The following is a 26,223-nucleotide window of genomic DNA, read 5'->3' on the forward strand; positions in this document are numbered from 1 at the left end:
TTGAGGGTCATAATAACAAAGGCGATACACAGGCGACATATGAGTGAGTTGGTAGAAGATTAATTACTTTGAGTTTATGAGGGGATTTACATGAGAAGTTCTTAAAGTGCCTAAAACTGCATGAAAGTAATAGATCGAATATGTAAAATGTCCCATGAAAGACACCTCCCAGTTAGCTCAGAGTGAAAAATAGCATTTGTACAACATCTGTTGCTCTCACTGTTACTGCATGGAATGTGTGAACATTTGTCAGACTCTGCGATCAATGCTGTGGTGATCAGTGTGACTCGGTGACAGCTGATACATGTGGCACACTGATGGCTTGGGATGACAAAAAAAATCACATTGTTAACGCGTGTAATTTTTCAGAGAGAGACAAAAATCGAAAACTGTGTCAACATCAAAAACTGAAGTTTACAAAAACAGCTGACATATGAGTGGCATATGAATTCACCTCTTAACAGTAATTTGACTGGTTTCCTTTAAGTTGCTTTATTTGTGTAAGAGGCTTTTCTGTGTTCAGCCTTGAAAGCTTTGCAATCTGTTACTCAGCTAGCTAAAGTGACAACGTGATGCTAAAAACAGTGCAAGTAACGACACAAACATAGAAAAAATTTTTTTAAAATATTTAGCAGATTGATAACAAAAACAATAAACAGGACTTGGAGTTGCATTAGGAGTAACATATGTAGTAACGGCCTAGAGGACACAGTTACATTTGAAATGGAAATATCCATCCAAGCTATCATTACATTGTGGCAATGTGTTTCAACCTTCATTGTTTGGAAACAAGAAATCCATCTATTTATGACCTGAACAATAAATGTTATATTGCTAAATTTCTGCATGTGCAGGGATTACATAAGCATCCGTGTGCTCTTACACATTGCACTGTGTTGCACACTGAGGCAAATGGGTGTAATTTGTCACAATGGGTTGTGTGTCTGGCTGATGGAGTGAGAGCATAAGCAGGGCGTACGCAGACAGAGAGCCGTCCTCCACAAAGACATGCATGGAGGGGGGGGGGGGGGGGGGGGAGCAGGCACCGCGGGTGTATTAACTAGAGAAATGATTGAAAAGGCCCGAGAAGTGAATTGAGCTTTATGAACGTCCATTATTGAGTTGAAGCAACGGGGCGAACATAGGAAAATTGGATGGAAAAGGGGACGAATAGCGAGGACAGGGTGGGAAAATGTGCGGCGAGGAAGCCAGAGGTGTAGCGGGGAGTAAGAGAGGGAGGTGTGTGGGTGTTCCATCGGTGATAAGACACGGACAAAAGGAAAAAAGGTCGGATAAGACACAGCACATCAAGTCCAAAAAAAGGGCACTCAAAGGAAAATAAGGTGCGAGAGATTGGAGCATTTCGGAGGCATATTATTTTTAAACATTTGTCTCGCTCAGCTATACTCGTCTACTCAGCATGATTTTTTTTCCACCATTGTTGGCTGTTGGTTGTTTTTGGCCTGACATGATATAAGCACAAGAAAACACCCAAAAAAGGAGTCAGTCCATTGTCAGTGATGACGCAAAAAGAGGAGGCGGACAACAAGAAACCGCTGAATCTTTGCTCAAGAGAAGACAAACAACAACAACAACAACAACAACAACAGTGGAGTGTTACATTTCAATGCTGACATTAAATTAAAGGCCTTTGTCCTTGTCCGGACCGGAAGGAGACTCACAGCTCACACTGTTATCACTCACACCAACCTGTTGCCCTCACTATCTGTACCACCCAGCTGACCGATCACCTCAGAATAGCACATGCTAATATCATGGAGACAAACAACACCCAGGAGATATTACTGTGAGATTATGCCCCCATTTATGTGACTAACGCCGCCTGTTTTCCATGCTCGGGGTGTATGGAGGGAGGGGCAATTTATGCAGGAAAACCTGCTGAATTAGGGCTCTCTTGAATGCATAGGAAGCCGGTGACATTCGTTGAAGTCCTCAATTGATGCCATCAGGGGCATCAATAAATCATGTTGCAAAGCAGGATCCTGCGCACTGATCCAATGCAGGCTTTGTCCCACCAATCATTCACTGTTAGACTCAATGTCAGGGGACAGGGGCCAGAGCGACTGTCACTGCATCTAAAGTTACACTGGTGAAGTACAAAAACAACAACACAACATTTACTCCCGCTGATTAAGTTCTGCATGAAACTTATGCTGTGGAAGAACCATTTTGTTGAGGTGCACTAATCAATCATACTGGAGCACTTATTGTGTGGTATGCAGGCTATCGGCGCTTACGCACTAGCCTGGTTGCATCATCAATCCTGAGGGGGGGGGGGGGCTACTCGCTGTGGAAGGTGGGATATTTATCTTTCTTTCCCGGGGTCACCTCATGCTACATGCAATGGAGAAAGATGTGGTTCGACGGTGACAATCTGCCGATGAGGCAAGTGTTGGAGCCCGGCCGGTTGTGTCACATCATCAGCGGGCAGCTGGCAGTGGCACTATTCGAATTGGAGGCTCTACGGGAAGCCAGAAATAGGAGCTGCAAAACCATCCATCAATAGCACTCGTGACGGTTCGCCAGGCTGTACTTCTGAACTTCTGCTGCTCCGTCATCTCCCTGCTAAGGCGGCATGATCGGGAATAAAGGAGAACCGTATGTATGAGGGTCAAAATGACTGCAGTCAATGAAAATCGGGCCAAGGTCACATGTATGAATAAATGAAACCTGATAAAACCTGCATTAAGATTAAACGTACGTCAACTCAGGAGTTTCCCAAGTATGTGGAGGTTTTTTAATTACTTAAGAAAAAGGTTAAGCAATAGCTCAATGTATTTTAGCACCTTCATCTTCAAAGATCTATATTAATTAATCTGAGTCATTTATAGTTTCTGCAAATTGTATTTCTCAGCATTAAGGTCTAAACGTTTCCTCTAAGACCTCTATCCACAACCAGGATTAAAACCATGGTGGATAAATACTGAATCTAACTCCACCCAGGTTGCTTCAAATAAATACATGAATGCCTGAGAAGTAAATGTACAAGAACTAAAGGGACTCACTGCATGTCCACCTCATTACTCAATAGGACAGCATGTATTACTGTTGGTTGGAAAGCCCCAGGGCATTGAACCACAACCAATAATTAAAGATGTCCTCTTCTCCGCCCAGCCGGCCCTCCGTGGATCGCATTTAGCCTCGTTTATGCTAATCACAACCAGCGGACGGACCCCCATGGGATCCCCTCTAAATCCCTTGGGGCAAATGGAGAGGCTTTATCTAGAGTGCTCATCAGAATACCAATGAGCCTTTATCACATCATACCGGCGCACACACACCACGCCGCTGCTCCCTAATACAATGAGTTTCATATCTCACTGTCCTGGATAAAGGCTGGCAAACCCAAATCAGAGCAATCATAAGCTTCAAATGGGGGGTTTTGTCGAAGGTAGTCCAAACCTTTCATTTTAAGCTTTGACGTGCCGTGAGAGCGAGCCGCAGGAACAGATCAGATCCATCAGCTTCAGGCCGACCTGTCTGACTAACTGCTGGTAAAATTGGATTATCACGCCTGGACAGAGCGCTATCGGCCCTGACTCACTCCAATATACCAGCAGTACTATTAGCATTAATACTACCTGTACCATTATCACTGCAACTATACCGTTACTGCAACTAACAGTACTACAGTACTATTACTATCGCTTCCTGTACCATAATGACACAACTAATAGCAATATTTCTGCTGCTACCGTTTCAGAATAATGCATATTATATTATTGGATTACATATTGTGATGCATTAAGCATCGCTTTAATGCTGCAGCTGGCAAAGGTGAGGCTGATTTGGACTACTTTATATATTGTTGGCTAGCGCACAGTAATCTATAATAATAAATCACAAAGTAAGAGAGAGAGTTATGAAATAACTGTAGTAGATTAACCATAAACTCATGTTCACAATGTTTACTGAGGTAATAAATCAAGTGAGAATTAGGGTCATTTTCTCATAGACTTACAATCAACCTGAGGAGTCGCACCCTGCCGACAAGTTTAAGGCATGGGCTTCACTTTCCAGACCCAGAGGTTGCCGCCTGACTGGAGCAAAAGTAGAAAGTAGCATAACATGGAAATACTTGAGTAAAGTACCTCAAAGTTGTGTAGGATTGTGTGGCTTCTAGTGGTGATGTTGCAGATTACATCTAAATGAATGCCTTCAATACTACAGTGGCCTTCAGTAAACGTAAAAATGAGAAGTGCTCTCTCTCTCTAGAACCAGTGTTTTGTTTGTCTATTCTGGGCTTCTGTAGAAACATCTCGGCGTACTCCGTGTAGAGGACCTGCTGCCTAAGTCGATATGAACAGCTCATTCTAAGCTAACGAAAACGCAAAGATTCATAGTTTCAGATGATTATACACCAATGAAAACATAGTTTTGAATATCATGTTCCATTGCTGCCAATACATCTTGCTAAATTCTACACACTGGTCCTTTAAGTACTTTACTTAGTAAATGTACATTCCACTGCAAGGGCTTGAGCCTCAGTAAATGTATGCGTAGGTGCTGTTCTTACTATTACAACTGCTAATCATCATCCTCCTCTTCCTCCTGTCACTGTTACTAAAACAATAAAGGTCGTTTCATTCTCACTCCACAAGGACACGGTTTGAAAACAAGACGTATCAATGATGAAATGTGTTGTTATCAACAGTTAAGGTTGTAAAGAAAAGAACAAATGAAATAGGTGAAACTGTAAAGCTATAAAAAACTGGACCCATTTCACCATAAAAGGAAACAAAAGCTTTTCCTTTCTGTTTGACGATTGTTGTATGAGTACACTCATCTTTCATGAATGCAGCTTTTTCAATTTAGAATACCAAGTTTCTTCTTTTCATGACTCAACGACATTCCATTGTGCATTCCTGTATTGTATGACGACAACAATAAACCCTTGAACTTCATGAGTTCATCCTCATGTAGAGGCGTATACATGTCCTGGGTGTAGATATATATATGTATATATATATATATATATATATACATATATATATATATATATATATGTATATATATATATATATAGAGTCATCTTTGAGGTACCACAAACACACACATTCCTTTGGTTTGCTTCTGGGTGTGTTCATCTGCCATTCTGGGTATCTGTCCCGTGGGGGGAAACAGACAGATAGGACACATCCTGTGGACCGCTGGAACCGTCCCGGTGGGTGGAGGAGGACTGGATGGGCGGAGTGGGTGAAGAGGCGGAGCGGGGAGGGCGCTACAGATGTGAGCCCTGAGATAAGAGGGAAAGGCTTTCGAAACAGGATAATGTCTTCCTGTTTGAATGCTCCGCAAATTGTTTGTCGGGTTACGGCGGCTTTGAACCGAGACACGTTTATCTGAGAATCAGACGGAGGGAGAATGCGGAAACAAGAACAACAAAGAGTCCTTGTGCTGTTTATCGGTATAATGATTTGGCTACAGCGACTGCCCGCGGCAACAGGAAGGAGAGACGTTAAACAGGAAGTTGTCTGGAATCTGGGGAGAACACTGAATTGCAGGCTTGCAGTTTGTATAACTCCATTAAAGTCACAGACACTGCCAATGTTTTCCCCTTTACAGAAGATTTCAACAGTGTTACTGTTGTTGGCGGCTTTAAAAGGACCACAAACTGTTGCAACAACACACTTCAATCATACAAGCCAAGACAAAGTCAGACTGGAGGATTACTCAAGCCTTCTGTACTCATTCACACTTCAAGGAGCCGACTTCAAAACACAATTCGCAAACAATTGCCTTACTTTGAGGACAGAGCTGCCAGACAAGACTTAAATTCTTTAGAAACAAGTAACTTCTCCGCATTGTTTTAGGAGTATAATGCCATCACGTCATGTTCGCTAAAGAACATCGGGAGCACTGACAATGCAGAAGACTTACGAACAAAAAAACAACACAGAGGAAATCTCTTCCTGCCCTGTCACCTGTCACGAAGCGGCATCATCCGTCTCGGTTCTCTTCTATCTGCAGCATCTCTTCTCTTGCATGCAGCCTGAGGACGTTAAGGCACATCCGTCTCCTGCAGATGGCTGGTACAGACAGAGACGTGAGAAATGTCTCTGTATGGCGCAGAGGCAGAGATCTCAGGTAGGGTCTTTCAGCTCTGCACACTGTAAACGAGGCAACCCCGATGGAAGTGCAATGTGCCCGAGGAAAGTCAGGCCTCCGCCGGAACTGACCGCAAAGTCAAAGAGAGCACTATGCTCTCAGAGAAAGAAGGGCCGGCTCTGAAATATGGTCTTAATATAAACTGCAAAGCTAGCCCGCAGCTTCGACTCAGACTTCCCTTCCTTAGATGAAACCGCTGCGACGTGACCTCGCTCCACCTCTGTTTACAGCTTAGAGCACTTCGCTCACAGCAGTCCAGTCCGAGTTTATCACTTCTGAGGGATTAAGGCAGATTTGTCAGACAGCCTTTGGCTCCGCTGGCCTGAGGTGGAGCTCGGGGGCGCATACCAGATATCATCACCAGCCTGTTTAGCTAACCGTCCGGCAGCCTGGTGGGTCCCAGTCTGACCCTCCGTGCTCCATATTCATGTGACATTCTGCGCTGGTGGCCTGCCAGAGCCGTGTACAGAGACGTGATCGTGTCCTCTGAATTTAAAGCAGCTCAGACTAGAGCTAGAACAAGAAGTAAGAGGATACAACACTGTATATACAGTATCTACAAGTTCCCTGAAGGCATTTATCAGGTCTCCAGCAGTAAAGGAGTATTTTTCCTTGCAACAAATGCACTGATACTTGTGGTGAGAAAAGGCATCATCCTGGATGTGCTCGTCCGCCCCCCTCGAGTTTACTCACTCAGCAGCTGGCAGCGCAGGACCTGCAGGCTTGTCTTCATGGTATCATGTGATCCGGTTCCTCCTCCACAGTGCTCATGGTTCTCTAGAGAGAGAGAGAGAGAGAGAGAGAGAGAGCAGAAAAAGACAGAGAGGTGAGAAGTAACTCAGCGCTCAGGTATTAAAATCACATTCAAGTCATGGTCAAATATCCGTGTGATATACTGTGATCGTGTCTGGGCAGGTTTAAGTAAAGTAGACACGAAAAAGTAAGAAGGGATTGCAGATAAGATTGTGTGTCTTAACCTGGACGGTTTAATCCTTGTAATGACTGCCAGAAAACACCCCTCACAGTGGATAACATGAATTACACCTAACTGAAATGTCACAATAAAAGACCAGGTGCAGCGGTGGTCAGCCTCCGCTGCTAGGGCTTCAAATCAGCGTTGGCATCCTGCGGGCTGTGCTGGTGAGTAAAACCGATTATGGAGCATTAAACATTGACCAGTAAGCCTTGTTCTGAGACAGCCACCGCGTGTGTCAGCCAGGCAAGAACCCAAGGGTGCTCTTTGAGAGAATGACTCACTGATGGCCTTCTGTTAAATGAAAGAACACACACACACACACACACACACACACACACACACACACACACACACACACACATCTCTTTTCACCCCCAGAGGAGTGTGTGCATGTGTGTGTTTTCACCTCCCTTTGTGGAAGTGAGCAACACATGTGCCCACACCTCTCACCTGCACTAGTCCACATAAACAGACTTCTTAAGAAGTGTATTCAAAACATACACACACACACACACACACACACACACACACACACACACACACCTAAGCACCCTTCACCCTACCTGCATGAATAATCTGTTGTGAGTGTGTGATGTGAAATTGGATTTGCGCCCCCCCCCCCCCCCCCCCCCCCCCAGGACGAGAGGTCTGTTTTCAGGCAACCTGTGTTTCTGTGGGAGACATGTGAGATGAGAGGGGACGACCAACAAAAGCAGAGGGTGGTAGGGTGCTGATCCTTTCATAAGGCCTTATTTCTCATAAATGGAGCCCCGCTGTGGAGACTGAGGAGGCAACACACTAAATCTGAGTCATCCCGTTTATATTGCTGCCATTGCGGCAACCTTTCAATGCTCGCACACCATGTGCGGCCACACGCTGTTTTGAGATATTTAGAAAAATGTGTTGAATGAGGATGAAAATGTTGAGCAACACAATTGATATTAAATCTGTCTGTCTGTCTGTCTGTCTGTCTGTCTGTCTATCTATCTATCTATCCATCCATCTAACTATCCATTTACGGCCTATCAAATATTTTCATAGATTTCTTTAGTGTTTGCCTCGAGGGAAAATCAAAAGCATGAAATAATGGGCACAGCATTGTAACAAATGACAATTTAGAAAAACAATTCTCTATCCCTCCTCCTGGCTTCGTTCTACTATCACAACGGAGAAATAAAGAATAAAATGAATGAATACAACAATGTAAAATAAGAACATAAATTGGCTATCAAGGCACACGTTTAGATGACGAACACACACAAAGTGTTTAGAAAATGAAAACAGAGACGCTCGCTGCTTCGCCGCTCTTAACTCACAGCTTTGAGTGTAACGGCGGGGCTTCGGACGCAATACGGTGCGGGTAATTGCAAAAGATTCGAGGCTGCAAGAATACAGCAGTAAGAGCAGAAAATGAGTTTTTCCCAGCTTCACATCTGAAGAAATGACACAAGCTGCAACCGTCCCGAAACCCATCACTGCGTTCCACTCATAGCACCACCATAATGTCGCTGCTCCATACCGTTGGAGCTTCACTCCTTCCCTGTGCTTTAATTTATTTATTTTTTTAGCATCATCTTAGCGACCTAATGAGCTCAATGGCACGGTGCGATGAGAGCAGCTGAGCCTCTCCACGGTGATTACACCTCATCAGCGCTGCCAGGCCAGCTCAGCCCCATAGACACGCTCTTTAATTTGCAGGGTACAAGGGGTGAGGCCGGGCGAAGGTGGGTGGTTGGAAGGTTGGGGGGGGAGTAGAGATAGTGGCACGGAGTGTTTGATTTATACTTGTTACTACAGAGCAGAGCAAGGTTGTTGTTGTTGAGAAAGGAGGAGAAGCTGCATGGACAAAAGACAGGCCTCCTGCTGCTGCTGCTGCGAGCACATGCAGGTAGAAGATAATATGAGATGACAGTCAGGGTCGCGGCACTAAAACCTCAGACAGGATGAGAGATTCCCTGGCCGCTGCTGCCGGCAGTTTTGTTGCTGCAACGCTCAACACTCTCCCACCAACACAGCAACCTGGATTCGCTTCCAGTGCCTTGGAGGACTTGGACCCGGGAAGCCGGTGAGGGATCGCGTTGTTGCTGCTGCACAAAGGGTTCCTACTGGGCGGACGGAGGACCTGCGTGGAGGCGGAGTCCGCTCACACAGACGTTGCTGCTACATTACAAAACGCAGCCCCCTCATTCATACCGACACACAAAGGGCTCAGACAAAAATATGCAGAGTCATTCGGAAAAAATGAAGCCTGGCTAAACTTCATACTTTTATTTTTACGCTCTGATAATTCTCAACCTCAGGGGTGTATTACTCAAACCACCAGGATCATATATTTGCACTGGTACGTTTACAGCCCTGTGTTTTTTGACTGCAGTACTATAAAATTAATAAAACCTTTTTTATTGCAGACAACATCAACAACAACTGGCTTCAACGATAATAGATCAGACGTAAAAATGCATCATACGGACACAGATTTACATGTTGAGCTTAGCGCTGTGCACATAGCGGTATAGCTTTCTACTGTAGAGGGAGGGGAAAAAAAGTTGCATGGCAACTGACATGCACACAGAAAGGCAGCCATCACCATGGCAACCCTAATAGTACATTATATTGAAATTCATTCACAAGGACATTTCGGGGACCAGACTGAATCGGGGGGGGGGGGGGGAGGAAAAAAAAAAAGAGGTGGATTTAGAATTACAGAAATTCCCGCTCAACAGTGAGAAATCCAGTAACAAGCTTTTCTCTGGGACTCGGTGCAGGCTTTGTGTTTGCAGTCCTGCTGACAGGACCTGGTCCTGGTCTCAATAGTGAGTCTGGAGGGGGGGGGGGCGCAGACAGGCCAAAGCCAAGGTCACCCCGGACGTCACAATGAAATAAGCCTGTCACTCCAACTCTCCGTGGCCACAGGGATAACAATGCTTTTAATTTTGGACTTCCCTCTATTCTGCAGTTGTGTTTAGGAGTCGTGGCAGCAGGCTGGCTGCTTGCCCACAGCGGCTGCAGCCTGAGAGCTTTTCCATAACGAGAAGAGGAGGAGGAGGGAAGGGAAGTGTGGGAGGCGACGACGACGGTGCGAACTACAGTGTTGTGCTCTCACAGTCAACTGATAACTGGACCTCCAATCACGACTGGTCTGACTGATGCTTTTCGTCCTGCTGTTCTGATGCCACGCTCTCACGCTTTGCTTTATCTCTTTGTCATGAAGCTTCTCTCTGTACAGAATAAAGAGAGGTGAAGCGTGAAACCTGTGGCTTAGACAGAATTGAAGAGATGCACGCAGCAAATTATGATGATGATGTATGAAAATCATCTTTCAGCGTCAACAGCAGACTTGCAGTATGATCACATAAAATTCGGATTACTTCAATGCTGAATTAACTGCATTAATTCCCAGATTTGATGTGATCTCAGCTCCATTTCAAGTTGTGTGAGGCAAACTTCCCTCAGCCCTGCCCTTCCACAGCGACCCAGGGGACACGCTCACACAGAGGGCGCCCATTCACTTTGATGGAAATCAACGAACATTCTCCGATCGCTCTGTTTCTCGCTCTCTCCACGTGTTTCTTCCCATAAAGTGTCCGTAATTTGTTACAATCTGGGAGTGTTGACGCCATCTTGGTGACCTTGCGAAACAATGCACTGCTTGGCACCAATAGTGTGGGACTGTGGCTTATTGTGCAACAGGGATCCTGATTACTGATTACAGCTGTGAACAATTCTGTTATGAGACCATTTTCCGTCAGTGTGTGGGTTGAAAAGCAGTGCCGGTGAGTCAAGAGAGACTCTGGGGCTTTGATAACTTAATTGTCCAGCAGGATACACACAACAACTGAATGATTACGAGTATTGATTCCCTCCAACAACAGGCCTAAATTAAATGCAAGCAGCAAGAACCACAAAGCAGGGATAGGTTTCAAGGGAGCTCTCTAATCCTTCCATCCCTGAAGGCGGCCATATTGCTGAGTCACAGTGGTGAGCCGTATGCGTGAGCGCTGTCAGTCGTGGCCCCTGGATGGTAAACCTGGCTGGATGAGTTGCAGCTGCTGCGTCATGAAGGCTGGCGGAGGATGTGCAGGTTATCAATCAGCGGCATTACTCCCCTCCAAGTTCTGTAGCGCGTGTACAGCCACACGCCAGTCATTAAATGAACATTAGGCTCCCAGCATGCCGTTCACTCTGAAGTAGCACCGGAGGAGACGCTTTATTTGGTTGCACAAAAGCAGGAAACATGTGAAAAACACTGTTACTCTGTGCATGCAAGTCAGCATATTAGCTTCAATATTGTTTATCTAAAAAAAATACTGGAGGTAAAAAAGTGTGCAGAATTTATTTTATTTTTTACAACTAATGGAATAATTACAGGTGGAACAAGTGGACCAAAGTTAGGTAGGGCCACTGCAGAGTACCTATAAGGTCCTCAGGGGAAAAAGTGCCTATTTAAGTGCTTTACTTCTCTATTATCGTATAGCATCCCTTCAATTCTGTGCCATATATTACTGACTATTCTACTGTATTTTCCGCCGTGAATCTGGGTCATCTTTTGTAAATACCAAGCTGACCATAGACGCCGACAGGTATGAAAGGAGCAAGATAGCACCATGATAGTGAGCTACACCGCTTCATCAAGTCACTCATGTAAGATCATTCACGATCATCCAGATGATGGAAATTCACAATGATCAACTTATTGTTTGATATTTAAAACTATGTTTTGAGCCCCGCTGCCATCATCTCCAAAGATTTCAGCTATTCAAATATGTCTGGTTTTTGCGCCAGTTGACGGCTGTTTACCTGGTCGGAAAAACAAGCGAGCCAATCGGAGCTTTGTAGGTGGCTTAATAACAGCCATCCTCTTGTGCAAGCGCCAGAAAAACAACCAGCGTGGTTGAGATGGATGCACAGGTTGTCGACCTACAGAAATATCAACTTTTAAATCTGCAAATTTCTTCAACCTCTGTGAAAAATGTTGAGGTAACTGTTTCTGTGACTGGTTACGTCAAAACAACAACCTCTCCTCAGCAGAAAACCTAAACATGATGTCAGAGTACATAGGGAAGTGAAACAAAATGGAAATTTGGAAATGTTAGAGTTCAAGTAACCGTCTTCAACGAGAAAAACGCCTCCAGCTTTATGTTGTTATGTCTCAGGATGCCAGCATCATGCTTATACAGACAGATCTAATGTGCTCAGTGAGCAAGCTGTCAGCTCACATCTGTGTCTTCTCTATAGTCCACAAGTTAACATATTTCATATGTCAGTGCTGAGAAGGCAGGACAGTGTAGCAGTAAAGATGATGCGCTTGTCAATAGTCATTAATGTAGAAGCCACGGAGAACAGCGCAGGACTGGAACATTCTCTTCTGAGTGTGTTAGTCACCAGGTTATCACAGATATTAGCGGGATTGTTTTTTTGTTTCTTCAGCCCTCTGTCCTCATCATTATGCAACAGGGCTGTACGACATGACCACGTTACCGTTGATTGATGACGATATATATCTAATAATATTAATAATGCTCAATTTGCAGAGTTTTGTGCGACCACATTTGTATTGGTTCACCTTTTTTAACCACTTTTACATTCATTACGGAGGCGACATTATGAAAATCACGTAACTGAAATATTGTGCTGACATTTTATATTACATCTTCAACTGTTCATTAAAGTGATCACATATGCATTAGACTATAAATGCACATACATTTACATAGTGACACAGGATTAAATACAGAAGTGGTTTACAATTTTAAGAGTATTCTCCTTAGTACAGCATCCTAAAGAAACCAGAAGATTAAGTATGGTTTATAATTTACAATGATTTATAATCAGAAGGGGCCGGAAGGGTTGATTTCATATTTATCCTACAGTATGAACGACCATGTCACTTTTGAGATGTATTTGTTTGCAAACAAAGCAGCAGAAACACAACAACAAAAGAAAAGAAGCAAGTTGTGCAGGTGAAATTAAAAAATAATAATAAAAACTCTCTGGGCCCGTAGCCCTTTGCTCCATGACGTCATCTTTCTCTACCCTTTCCAATCTATCGGTCCTGTCTACTATGATAGAGGCAGAACGGCCTTAAATATAATCTAAAACAAAAAGTAATATAATAAACAAAAGCAATCTAAAGAGACAGGCAAACATAAAATCGACTTTTGAGTTGATTTTGAGCATGTGCACCAGACACTTCTGTTTAAGCCCTATGCTTACTTGAATGGAGATAAGATAAGTCCATTGTGCAGCTTTTAGACTTTCTAAATGTTATCGGACCGATTCAATCAAATTCTGACGGGGGGTTGTGACACTCAAAACACAGTAGCGACGGATTAAGCTACAGCGTATGGCTGGGTTTTTTTTGTAGGTAGAGGAAAACAGATTCAAAAATAACAACAAAAAAAACCACTTAAATGTATCGTTATCATGGAAGATTTTATCATAACAATTTTAGAAATCATTTATATAAAAAACGTACGAAACATACCAAAAGCAGAGACTCTCAGCTTCACTCTCACATCACATCAACAAACACCTGCTGTGGCTCTCGCAGGATGAATGAATCTCTAACTTGTTCAGAGGAGAACTCAGGAAGAGCGGAGCTCCTGTGCTCGGGGGCAAACGAGGAGGAGAAGAACAGCATCACCGGCCTCTTCATTACTCAGCGCGCACACACACGGCCACGACCAATTACTGAAGCAATTCATCAGAGGAATCATGGCCAAAGCCCTATCTGTGGGCGTGAGAGCACGTGTGAGACACAGACGGAGAGATAAATGGTAGCTCGGCTAGATCTCCTGCCCATCTGTACAGCTGCAGCAGAGTCCATTTTCATGAAGAGAGCTTTACAGCATGAGCTTCTGGTGCACGTCACAGCTGTTTTACATCTGTTGGAGCTCTCAAGTCCTCTAGGTCCAGTCCAAGTCAAGTCATTGTAAAGTGTATGTCAAGATCTTACCGATTTATGGAAACTTAGGCTTTTGCTTTCAAATTTCAAGCCAAGCAAGTTATGTCTCATAGTTCTCAAGTCCAGAGTTCAAGTCTTATTTTTTGTGACTTAAATTCAACTCAAGTCAGAATCTCTGGGCAAGTCCTCAATGAGTCAAGTCTCACGTAAATCAAGTACAGATCAAGTATTGAGTCATCACTTTTGTGACTTCAGTCCGACCAAAATCTATCAAAGACTTAAGTTTTCATTGAGTCAATTCCCACAGAAGTCAAGCCCAAGTCAGTAACTTAAGTCCAGCCCGCGTCCAAATGTAAAGTTTTATGTAAAGTCTTCATGCAAGTCAAAGCTTAAATCCTCATTTTGTTGACTTAAGTCTGAGTCTCAAGTCAAGTGTTTGGAGTCAAGGCTGAAGTAGTTAAGTTTTTATTAATGTCTACCAGGAGTCAATTTCAACCCAAGACAAGTCCAGGTCTTAAGGCTAAGGCCTCACAGCATTCAAGTCTAATTAATGTCTGAGGTCTTTAGGGAGTCGAGTCTCACTAGAGTCAAATCTCAAGTCAAGTCCTCAGGGAGTTGATTCTCAAGTAAACCAAGTCATTTTTGTGACTTAAGGCTCAATCTGAGTCAAGGTCTCGAGTCTTTAGAGAGTCAAATCTCTCGGCAATCAAGTGCAGTCTCAACATGTCGACGGCGGGCCGGCGGCTCATAGCTAACAGCGCTAATTGTGCAAACTATGGCAAAAAGAGCTAACAGTGTTTACCTGAGGGGGAACCGGAGGATGGGTGCTACTCTCACAGGAGTCAAGTCCAAGCCAAGTCTTTGTTTTGTTGACCCAAGTCTCAAGACTGAAGTCAAGTCGTTTGGGGTAAGTCAAGCTCCACATCTGTCAAGTTCAAGACCTCAAATCAGACTCAAGTCTCAGATCAAGTCTAATCTTTAGGGAGTCAAGTCGATCAGCGCTGGTATGTTTTTTACACTGTAAGAGAAGGTGCCAGACTCACTGTATCACACGAGGCATTCATTAAAACCAAGAGAAGGCCAGACTGTCTGACAGATTCAGCAGGGGATGGAATCAGTGGAACAAAGAGTGAGACAGGTAACAGAGCCCTGGGGAGGAACCTGTGGCAGACTTTGTTATATCCCTGGAAAGACGACACCACCGACTGAATATCAAGCACTCGGGATGATTGAAGCAGCGCTGTCGGAGAATGCATTTGATTAGCATTGAAGTCAGACCTGACAGGCCAACAGCACACAGTAAAAACTTCATCGGAGATGTCCCCTGTGTTCCAATAATCACCAGCAGTGGAATCCATTATAGAAGACGCAAAAAAGTGTCAACTAACAAAAAGCCTAGAAAGAGAAAAGGGGTGTTGATTACGTGAAGACTACAAAATCAACTACAACAGAAATAGAAGAAACAGATTGGGAGAAAGTCTACACAGACAAAAAAAAAAAAAAGGTAAATCATCACGAAGCACCTCAATGTATCACACGTAGACAAGCTCTTATATGATGAACACTGAATCTGATGTGACAGATTTCTCCTAGAAGTGGACACTATTCATCTTTTCTTGCACAGACACTCACACACCTGGAGACTTGTATTACCTGCAAATGCTCTGCACAAGCGTATTCCTTCTCTAATGAGAGAGCGTTTGAGCCGGGCAGTAAAGGAGCAGACATTGGGATGCAGCTCACCCTCGCCACTGTCTGAGTCGTAAATATCCTCCCTTCTGTCTCCCTCTCTCCCTCTTTCTTCTTTCCGTCCTCGTGTGACCCCCCCCCCCCCCCCGACTGAGCGAGTGACTGACTGCTGCTGCGAGCAGCCTGGGGATGAAGAGTAACGTGAGACTACAGTGTGTCACGTCGCCGCTACGCTTGTCACAACCAGTAACACAATCAAAAAAGGAGCATCACTGCAAAATAGGTGAAAGCGGCTTTGGATGGCAGCTCAATTCACCACACTTAGTGGATGCATAATGACACCCGCCGCCAGAGACGTTTGTTTTTTTTGGTGCATCGCTGTAAACACAATCCAGACACTCATGGAAATGCATTAACGCATCCCAGCTCTGCAAGGGTCATGTTAGAGCAAATCTACAACATGTCCCTATTAGGAATAATAACAGTGTAGTGGTTTTTTTTTTAAATCCTCCTTCCAGATAAATATTTGATCAAGCTGATACGCATGCAAAATTACATAAATACAGATCTAGATAAAATGGTATTGTCGAGCAGCATTTGTTTCTGACTGTGCCATTTTCAAAATAGGATATTTGAATCTGCACTAATGAAGTGAAAATGATGTAATGTGTGTGGACAAAGCATTGCTTTTTGTTCACCGAAAAAGAGAACAGTACGGGGAGAAAGGGCATGTCAGAAGGCAGCATGAATAATGTACAAAATTATCTTTTACAAGACTTCTGCAGCTTTGAGAAGAAGTGGATAATTAGACTGCATATGGAGCTCAAAAATCTGTTTGCTAAAATGAACACAACCCTTTCTTTGCCCTTTTTCTCTCTCATATCTAAAACACCCGGGGAAAAAACATTCGATCAAAGCCTCATCTTCGGCTTCTGTCTCACAGCCAGATTTCTCGGCCGTTACATCTCACGGTTTGCGGCTGCAAACTGTCAGGCCGACAAACAGATTGATATGTAAAGTCTGCCTCTCTAGCTTGGCCGCATTGATTATCGGACCAGCGCCGCTCAATGAGGCCACGGTAACGGATAACAAGCACATAATCCTCCCCGTAATGGCTGTCAAAGATCTAAATTTACACCAGGAGAATAGGTTGAGAGATTTAATGAAGTATTTGACCTCATCCATCAAAGATTGTATCACTGCTGGATGGATACGCCTCTTTAGACGCCCCTTCTTTCTCGAACTTCAAAAGCATTATTTTTCCTTTTAGAAAGACTATTTTCAGAATTGATTTAAACTCAACTAATGTGGCTTTGACTACAGCTCTTGATTTAACTTCCCAGAGGCTGAGACAAGCGGTTCCCTGAGAAGTCTGTTCAGTGATAACTTTCATTGCTGTGTGTTCTCCAGGCAATGGATCCTTGGCAGGCTGAGGATGATAGACTAACTTTGCATATGTGCACGGCTGTCTTAACTCCCAGAAGTCGGGGGAGGCTGTTACCGCTCTGTAAAGTGATCGCAGCGGTTCTAACACTGGGCTTGATGTTGTAGAAAAGCCCTGAGCTGCAGGGCCTCTCTCCTCCTTCATCTCCCATCTCTCTTTGCTCCCCACTTCTTTAATGTCATGTCAAGCTTTCATCCAAATAAGTATCCTCCTCTTCCCCTTCTCTCATCTTTACTTCACGCTTGGCCTTCATGCTCTGAGTCCCTTGAACCAAAGTGGGCGTTTTAAAGCTGCCAGTCTGGAAGCTGGCAATTATGGGACATATATATATATAAATATATATAGGAACCAACAAGTAAACAAGAAATCTCAACCTTTATTATAGCTATGTGTATCTCTGTGCACATTTTAAAAGACAGCAGAGAGATGACACTTGAATGCGTACAAGTTAAATGCGTTAAAGCTGCACGGATTAATATGTTATATGTTTATGTTAACAATGAATCAAATTGCTATAGATAATGTCAAAGGGGCTGCTCGTGGTGAAAAACCCACAGAGCATTATCAACCCAACTCTGCAGTGTTTTAGCGTCTTTGTTCGTTGTTCCATGAACAGGTTCACCATGAAAACTTGATATGGTAATAATAAATCAGTCTTGTGTTTTTATCTTTTTCTGCTGCCTCAGAGTGGCTGGAGAAAACGCACACACACACACAACAGAACAATACAATTCAAAATACAATAGAATTTAAAAAATATACTTTAATTTGTAATTTCTCCTGTATGAATACTTAGAACTCAGGATATAGTGTGCAGTTTTGACAAAATTGAAGTCTTGATTTTGCAAACTTAATACAAAACAGTCATCATGCAAATGTCAGCTCACAAAAGAAAAAGGCAAGCTGCTATTGTGACTGAAAAGTGACATTTCTATAATTAAGAAATTGTTGAGACTGTATGTAAGCTGCACTAGGGCACTGGAAAGACTTCTGATTATAAAGATTAGCAGAACTACAGAGGGTTGACGACAAAGTCAGAGGAACATTCAGCACTGCAGAAAAATGAGTCACTATAAGAAACCGTTCACATTCCACTTTTTATCCCTGAAAAGCCCTGGGAAGCCACTCTGACATCAAATGGATAGAAATCTTATCTGAGGACACACCTGCCAGGCATGCTGCACCTACCAGCTACATTCAGAAAGAGACAGGTCAAAACAGTGACAGTGATCACTGGAAGAATGTGACTGCTGCAGAGGAGATAAAAAGGTATAATGTAGTGTAGAACGTTCGAGATATTTGATCAAATATTTCAGAAGTCAAACATTTTCTTAATTCACCTATATATCTGTATCTGACGTCCAAAACGTCTGCGCGGAGGTCAGCACTACGTCAGATTTCCCTGTAAAGCCGGTGACGTGGGTGTCCTCCATCTGACAGCCCGTCTGCAGCAGGTTGAACACCTGTCACACCTCACTTTCTGCCAGTGAAGGTGACGGCCGACCTGCTGGTGGAGGCCGAAGCACAATGACTCAGCTGGAGAAGCTTTTTAATGTATTTTTGTTTTTTCTCAAAGGTTGAATGACGCATTTGTAAGACTTAACATCCGAATGGGGGCATTCATATGAATTTATTCAAACTGCAAGAGACGGAAATTTGTGTGCAAGTATAGGACCATTTAAAAAAAATATCACAGATTGGAACTGTAAGAGAGAAGAGCCACGTTCCTAAATACAACGCTGCACATTTGCCTCATTTTAACCAAATTATTTTCAAATTATGGTCTGACTTGTAAAATAATTTCAGCACAGAATGAAACTTGAAAGCAAATGCAAAAAAAAAAAAAAAAGGAGCAAGGAAGATGAACACCATCATTCAAGAATAATCTGTAAGACAACGCTGCTAGTATACATTTCAAATGTATGCATCAGATGTATGTTTACGCTCATTTATACTCGTCAAGATTTGGAGAACAGTAAGCAACATCCATGGGACATCCCATCCAATCATCTCACTGCTCGACCTGTTCTCTGCTCTGATTGGTGAGGCGGCAGGTATTTTTAGCTCCGGATCGTCAATAACAGCAGACACTTCTCCAGAGGTTTTAAATTGAGACGAACAGACAAGCCAACACTACAGCAAAACAGCATGACACAGCACTGCGACGCCGAGGGTCCTGTGAGCCACCGTCTATCCTGCAGCCTCCCAGCGTGCGTCACAGTTAACACAAGGCCTCCCTGAACTTTAACCTCTGGCACAATCTTTAATTAACGCCACAGAGAGCGAGAACGCGAGCAAATGGCTCTGATACGCGGAGTCAGAACTTCGGGTCCAGTGAGAGTGGAGGCACTATTAGTGCACTGCAGCACAACTGCTGCAACATTAAACTGCGAAGGACCATTTGTCAAAGTGCTCCTCCCCAGAAGTCCCCAATGTGAGGCCGTTTCTGAGGGGAGGAGAGTTAGCGGTCTCGTCCGCTGGCCTCAGAAGAAAACGATGACTCATACATCGATAAAGTTTAAACTGAACTGCCCTCTCATCCAGAGGATGGATACTCGCATATGTAAGAAGGGTGAAGTCGAGCTGCATGTCTAAATGATTCATGTCAAACAAACTATCATGCATGAACATAAAAGCAATTTTATTTGCCTCGAGGGTGAGAGATTAAGAGATGTAGTGGCGTAAGATGACAAACCAAGATCTTGAAACCCAGCCCAACTCTTCTAGGTTTTTACTCCACGCTAAATAAGACGCCGCGGGTCGCCACCAACAAAGAGGGCACAATATCACAAACAAGCCTAATCCTTTCAAATCAGCATAACAGATTTAACAGGGCGGGACTCTGTGCTTATTTCAACATGCTGGGCGTTGAAAAACAAACCCTGGGCTGTTGTGTCAGAGCAGTTTGAAGTCTGACGGTACTCAAGTTATCATTACTATTAAAAGATGCTGTGAAATTGAATAGACTGATGCAATAGAAGAGTGCCCCCCCCCCCCCCCCCCCCCCCACGGATCGGGAGTCAATGAGTCCCCGTTTCTCTGGGTCATGAGATCATTTACAACATTGGACATTCAGTTATAAAATACTGGATACATGACCAAATATTCTTAACTATTTAAAATCTTAACTGCTGATGAGTACAAAAAAGAAAGCATTGAGAGTATTTTGTCAAACATACTGACCCAAAGGCCAAGAATGAACTCGCTAAAATACAACACTGTGTAGTTTTACTTCTTCGGGTCTCTAAAGACAAATGAAACAATGTGACAATACAACATCACTCTTTGGTTGAACAACAACTCTTTAAAGAGCAACAATCCAAAAATGTTGGGAAAGGTAATATGCTGAGTGTCTTACACATTTGAGGCTCAATCGCAACAAAGGAAACCCCAAAAAGGAAATCACTAACCCAGAAGATTCTTTTGTTCCAGAACAATATACGTATTTCAAGATGTCAGGGAGCAAAAAATGTGACAGTAGGCAGTGGAATTCACTCTTTCCTGTAAACATACAATCTGATGATCTTACTGTTATAAGAGTACGAACCACACAGGAGCTACGTATGTCCGGAGCAGGACAGGGAAAAAGGCCCTTTGGTGCCATTCAGGAATGTCCATGAGGTAGACGCAGCAATCCAGTGCTGTACAGAAGAATTTGCAAAGCTAAAGGGGGGAAATACATATTGTTTCCACTGTCCCTCCACACTTCCTGTCTCACTTCACAGGCTGCAAACATACGTTCTGCAGAAACAGTTAAACACACACCTCAGAAAGTCCAGGAAGTTCCTCACTCTACACACACATTCCTAATTTTACCCCTTGACGCAGCCTCTTGTCTGGTGACAATGGCAGGAACGAAAAGCCCTGGAGAAGGATGTTTTTTTGGAGGGGAGGGCGGTTATTGTACCTCGTTTCCTTGAGCGGCGCAGCAGAGACCGCTGGAGAGTCAGCTGGGACGAGTGAACGAGAGGAGCGACACCCGTAGAGAACGTCCAAGGTCCAGAGATTTCCCGCCGGGCGATGACCACGTGTTTGGAGACGGAGGGAGAGACGTTGTATTGTTCTCCTCTCTCCTCCTCCTCCTCCTCCTCCTTCTCCCTCTCTCTGCTCCACCCCCCACTATTAGTGAGACGGATTAACTCCAAGAGCCGCTAGTCCGGAGAGTGTGTCTGGCTCGCTGTGTGCGGACACACGCACATCGCATCCATTACGCCTTCTCCATGTGATTCAGGCTGACGGATGAAACAGATGAACCCAGCAAAAACATGACAAGGACAATTGGCCTGAAAGTGGAGAATTTACTCATGGATGAGTGGTCCAGTTGCTCAATTCTCCAAACAGACTAAAGGCCTAATAAGCCAATTACACCAGGACTAAATTGCATGTGATGCAACACACACAAACACACAACAATGCATGCAATGCCGGCAGACTCCGGAGGTGACTCAGTTTCAGAGTGATGGAGAACTGGGGGTCTTCCATCTGGACAGGGGTGACCTTTCTTCTTAAGCCACCACAGGAGAGAGCAACGATTTGAGAAGTGGTATTTGAGTAGGAGCTGGAAGTGGAAAACTCGATGGAAAGGGAGCGGTGGCAGCCGCAGCTGTAATGACTGGCTCTGGGACAGATGTTTACCTGGAGATCACAGCAGATATGACGGCGTGGGGACCTGACAGCGTTGACATTTATAAAGTGAGACCCTACTGAGGCCAGTCCAGCGGGAGTCCAGTAACAGTGGAGGAGGTAACAGAGGAGAATCACTTGGATTAATATCACGGTGCAAACAGCAACCCTGTGGTGCAAATATTGTTCTCAGAAAAGCAGCAAATTGCGACGAATTTGAACAATTTCGCAAATCAATTGAGTGGAATGAGAAAGAAGCAAGCGATTTGTGATGAAGTTTCTCTGGAGGAACCAAAGAAATACCACACATATTACACGGTACTCAGCGTTGAATATGTGTCTGACCAAAATACCAAAAAAAGCAAAAAATAAATGATTCATTTAAATTATTTTTGTAGAGTTTTTAAAGTGTTTTAAATTTCTAATATATTAGTATTAATATATTTTGTTTGGTATTATGTAAAATAGGCATATCATTTAGTTATTGCTACTGAGAATTTAACAAAGATAAAAAAAGAAGAAAAAAACATGATGTAGATAGGTTTGCAGTTTTCAAGGTGTACATTTCAAATTTATTACCCAAATGAAAATAAAGTTGTGAACACCGACTGAATATCTATTATCAGATCACTGATGGCAGACACCTGCCTATCAGATCCTATCACATTCACACTGATGGCAGACACCTGCTATCAGATTCTATCACATTCACACTGATGGCAGACACCTGCCTATCACATTCTATCACATTCATACACCGTAGGCAGCACAGCTACGGGAGCAATTTTGGGATTAAGTGTCTTGCTCAAGGACACAACATGGGACTAGCGGAGCCGAGTTATCCACAGTCGCCCACACAGAAGGAATGGGCGATGGAGATGGAGATGGAGGAAGGGTGGAGAGGTGAAGGAGGGAGGAAGAGCTTAAGAAGCATCCTCTTCGTTGGTCACGCCCAAATCTCCTAAACATCCGTCTGAAGAAGGACGGCGTCCTCTTCTTCTGCTCCTCCAGTAATTTTATCTTTAACTTTGCTAACTCCAGGGCGTGCTCTGTCTCAACCAGGACCTTTGTGGAGTTCTCCTCCAGGTCTCTGATCTGGTTTGTCAGACTGATGATCTTGGCCTCATCACAAGTAAGACCCGTTTTCACCGGGACAGACGACGGGACTGTGGGGGGAGGTCCTGGACGGTCCTGAGTATCGGCAGCCGCGTTCTTCTGTGGCTGTAGTTAGGTACAACGGTGCTTTGAGCTTTAATGCTAACAGGATGCTAACGTATAATGTTTACCATGCTTACCATCTCAGTTATAACTTAGCATGTTATAAGTACAAGCCACGATAAAAAATCAAATTGTTGCCTATTCATTTTCTTACACTCAATAAATCAATTGTTTGAAAATCTGAAATCAAAGCGCTGAGCTGCACGTTTACTTTTTCCCTTGGAGCTGAGAAAGCCCTCCACAAACGTCTTGGAAACAGTCCCAGTTCCAAAGACAATGACTATGACTGTTGTCAATGACTGAAACCTTCAGTGAGAAAGCAGCCATCAATATCTTGTCGCATACAAAAATAATCCTCATCTGTGAAACTGGGACATGCAGTTGATAATTGCTCTCCTGCTCACAGCGTCGCGCTGAACCGCTGTGAGCAAAACAAACAAATTACACTGAATCTGCTTTGAAGCCCTGTGATGTAGCTACATTTAGAAACAACTCTTAACAGCAGCATACGACGGAAGTATAAGAGCATTCATGTGTTTATGTGGAGTAACGGCACGATGGCGGTTAATTGCATTGAGCTTCGGCGTCGTATTGAGCAAGTGGGTCACTAGATAGTGACTTCAAAACCTGCGTGTGGTAAATAACTGTTGCTAGGTAGCCTTAAAGTTTGACGAGTGATGTTCACAAAAGGAGCTTTAGTGTGGACTTTCAAACGTGCAACATCCATCAAATATCTCTCACAGATGCCTATCGGAGAAATAATGAAGCAATCAGTGCAACCACTCAGCACGCTAATTACCAGCGCTAGTCCGGACGCCCACCGGCAGCTTCTCAGAGTGTGTGTGTGTGTGTGTGTGTGTGTGTGTGTGTGTGTGTGTGTGTGTGTGTGTGTGTGTGTGTGTGTGTGTGTGTGTGTGTGTGTGTGTGTGTGCTTTTTTAAAATGCTTTCCAATAGAAAAATGTCTCACCAACAGACGTTTAATTACTACAGGATGGAGAGCTTTGGTTTGTGTGTGCCATCACTCATGGCTGAATTAATGAATAGATAAACAAGCCGGACTCAGCACGGTTTGGATGAGATTGGTGACACCACAAACACACACTCAGTCACACACACACACACACACACACACACACACACACACACACACACACACACACACACACACAGTCAGCAGTGTTTAATATTATGGATGAAGTGGTGGTTCAATGCTGTGGTGGGGCAGAGATGGAGCCGAGAGCTTGCGGGTGATTTGTTTGGTAAGCTTCACAAAGTCTATTATTAGGTGATAAACCACATATGATGATACACGCCCTTTTGTTCTGACATCACACGGGTAAAATAATGAACAACATGAAAATTATACCTATATTTCACTAGGAAAGTTCATGGAGTTTTTTTGTCTCAGACAGATTAACAGATGGGTGACAAATTAAAAGAAAAACTAGTAGATGTCTTCAAATAGATTGTTATGTGTACCATAAGAGTGTAAAACCTAAATATATTAATTCAACGATTAATACAACAGAGAAAAAGCAGCAAACTGTCATGTTTGAGAAGCTGGAACCAGTAAATATTGGTCATTTTTCCTTTTTTTTTTATTAATAATTTCAGCTCTAGATTTAATGTTTATTGATTTTCTTTGCATTTAGCTTTAGGCTGGTTTAAACCACCACAGAGCAGAGCTGGAAAGAGACAAAACGGTGCCAGACAAAATGAACGTCAATGGTCTTCCAGTGGCCTGTTTATGGCAATCGTAGTTAAACGTCAAATGTTTGGCCCCGCGGGGGGGACGGAGCCGGCCTGAAGAGAATTTTTGCAGGTGTTGCTGCCTCCATCACTGTGCTGCATCTCTCTTCTGTGTGATGTTGGGCATGGGACAATACATCGGGGATGAGCAGCAGGATCTCATCTCATCTCATCTTCGAGCGCTTATCCGGGATCGGGTCGCGGGGGCAACAGCTCCAGCAGGGGACCCCAAACTTCCCTTTCCCGGTGCCACATCAGCCAGCTCTGACTGGGGGATCCCGAGGCGCTCCCAGGACCAGTTTGGAGATATAGTCCCTCCACCTGGTCCTGGGCCTCCCTCGGGGTCTCCTACCAGCTGGTCGTGCCTGGAACACCTCCCTAGAGGCATTACCCCCTCAGTTGAAGTCAACAGAGTCCCATCCTTACTGTATACAGCTTGGATGTTTCCCCGTTTTCCCCTCCTGAGGTTCCAGATGGTTTTCCAGAAACACCTTGGTGCCGACCGAAAGTCCTTCTCCATGGCCACTCCGAACTCCTCCCACACCCGCTGCTTCGCCTCCTTCACGGCAGCGGCTGTAGCCCTTCGGGTCTGTCGGTACCTTGCAACTGCCTCAGGAGTCCTCCGGGATAACATATCCCAGAAGGAGCAGCAAGATTTGTAATATATTAGTATTAATATATTTTGTTTGGTATTACGTAAAATAGGCATATCATTTAGTTATTGCTACTGAGAATTTAACAAACATAAAAAAAGAAGAAAAAAACATGACGTAGATAGGTTTGCAGTTTTCGAGGTGTATATTTCAAATGTATTACCCACATGAAAATAAAGTTGGGAACACCGACTGAATATCTATTATCAGAATCATTATAACTGTATTTTAACTGCTACTGTGTAAAGGCAATACTGCTGAAGCATCTTATTTGTTTAAAGTGTTTGCAAACCAAATGTTATTGCACTTTTGTTCATAAAGAAGTACTTTTAAAATAAAAGTGCGCAATACACTTTTGAATTCATTATTGAATTTTGTGATTAATCACATTAATCTCCGAGCAGATCTATCACATTCACACTGATGGCAGACACTTGCTATCAGATTCTATCACATTCACACTGATGGCAGACACCTGCTATCAGATTCTATCACATTCACACTGATGGCAGACACCTGCTATCAGATTCTATCACATTCACACTGATGGCAGACACCTGCTATCACATTCTATCACATTCACACTGATGGCAGACACCTGCTATCAGATTCTATCACATTCACACTGATGGCAGACACCTGCTATCAGATTCTATCACATTCACACTGATGGCAGACACCTGCTATCAGATTCTATCACATTCACACTGATGGCAGACACCTGCTATCAAATTCTATCACATTCACACTGATGGCAGACACCTGCCTATCAGATTCTATCACATTCACACTGATGGCAGACACCTGCTATCAAATTCTATCACATTCACACTGATG

General features: G+C 43.7%; 1 protein-coding gene across 1 annotated transcript in view; it reads right to left on the bottom strand.

Moving 5' to 3' along the window:
- The window catches only part of tmem108 (transmembrane protein 108), a 45,486-nt gene that overhangs the window by 9,025 nt on the left and 10,238 nt on the right, over nt 1-26,223 (bottom strand). The window contains exon 2 of the mRNA XM_068710110.1: nt 6,823-6,906. Within this exon, the coding sequence (XP_068566211.1) occupies nt 6,823-6,862 (40 nt within the window). The 5' untranslated portion in view covers nt 6,863-6,906. The remainder of the gene's footprint in view (nt 1-6,822; nt 6,907-26,223) is intronic.

Source organism: Cebidichthys violaceus, unplaced genomic scaffold (genome assembly GCF_023349555.1).
Source record: "Cebidichthys violaceus isolate CVI_PGR_0920_01 unplaced genomic scaffold, fCebVio1.0.p SCAF_15, whole genome shotgun sequence".
Lineage (NCBI taxonomy): Eukaryota > Metazoa > Chordata > Actinopteri > Perciformes > Stichaeidae > Cebidichthys > Cebidichthys violaceus.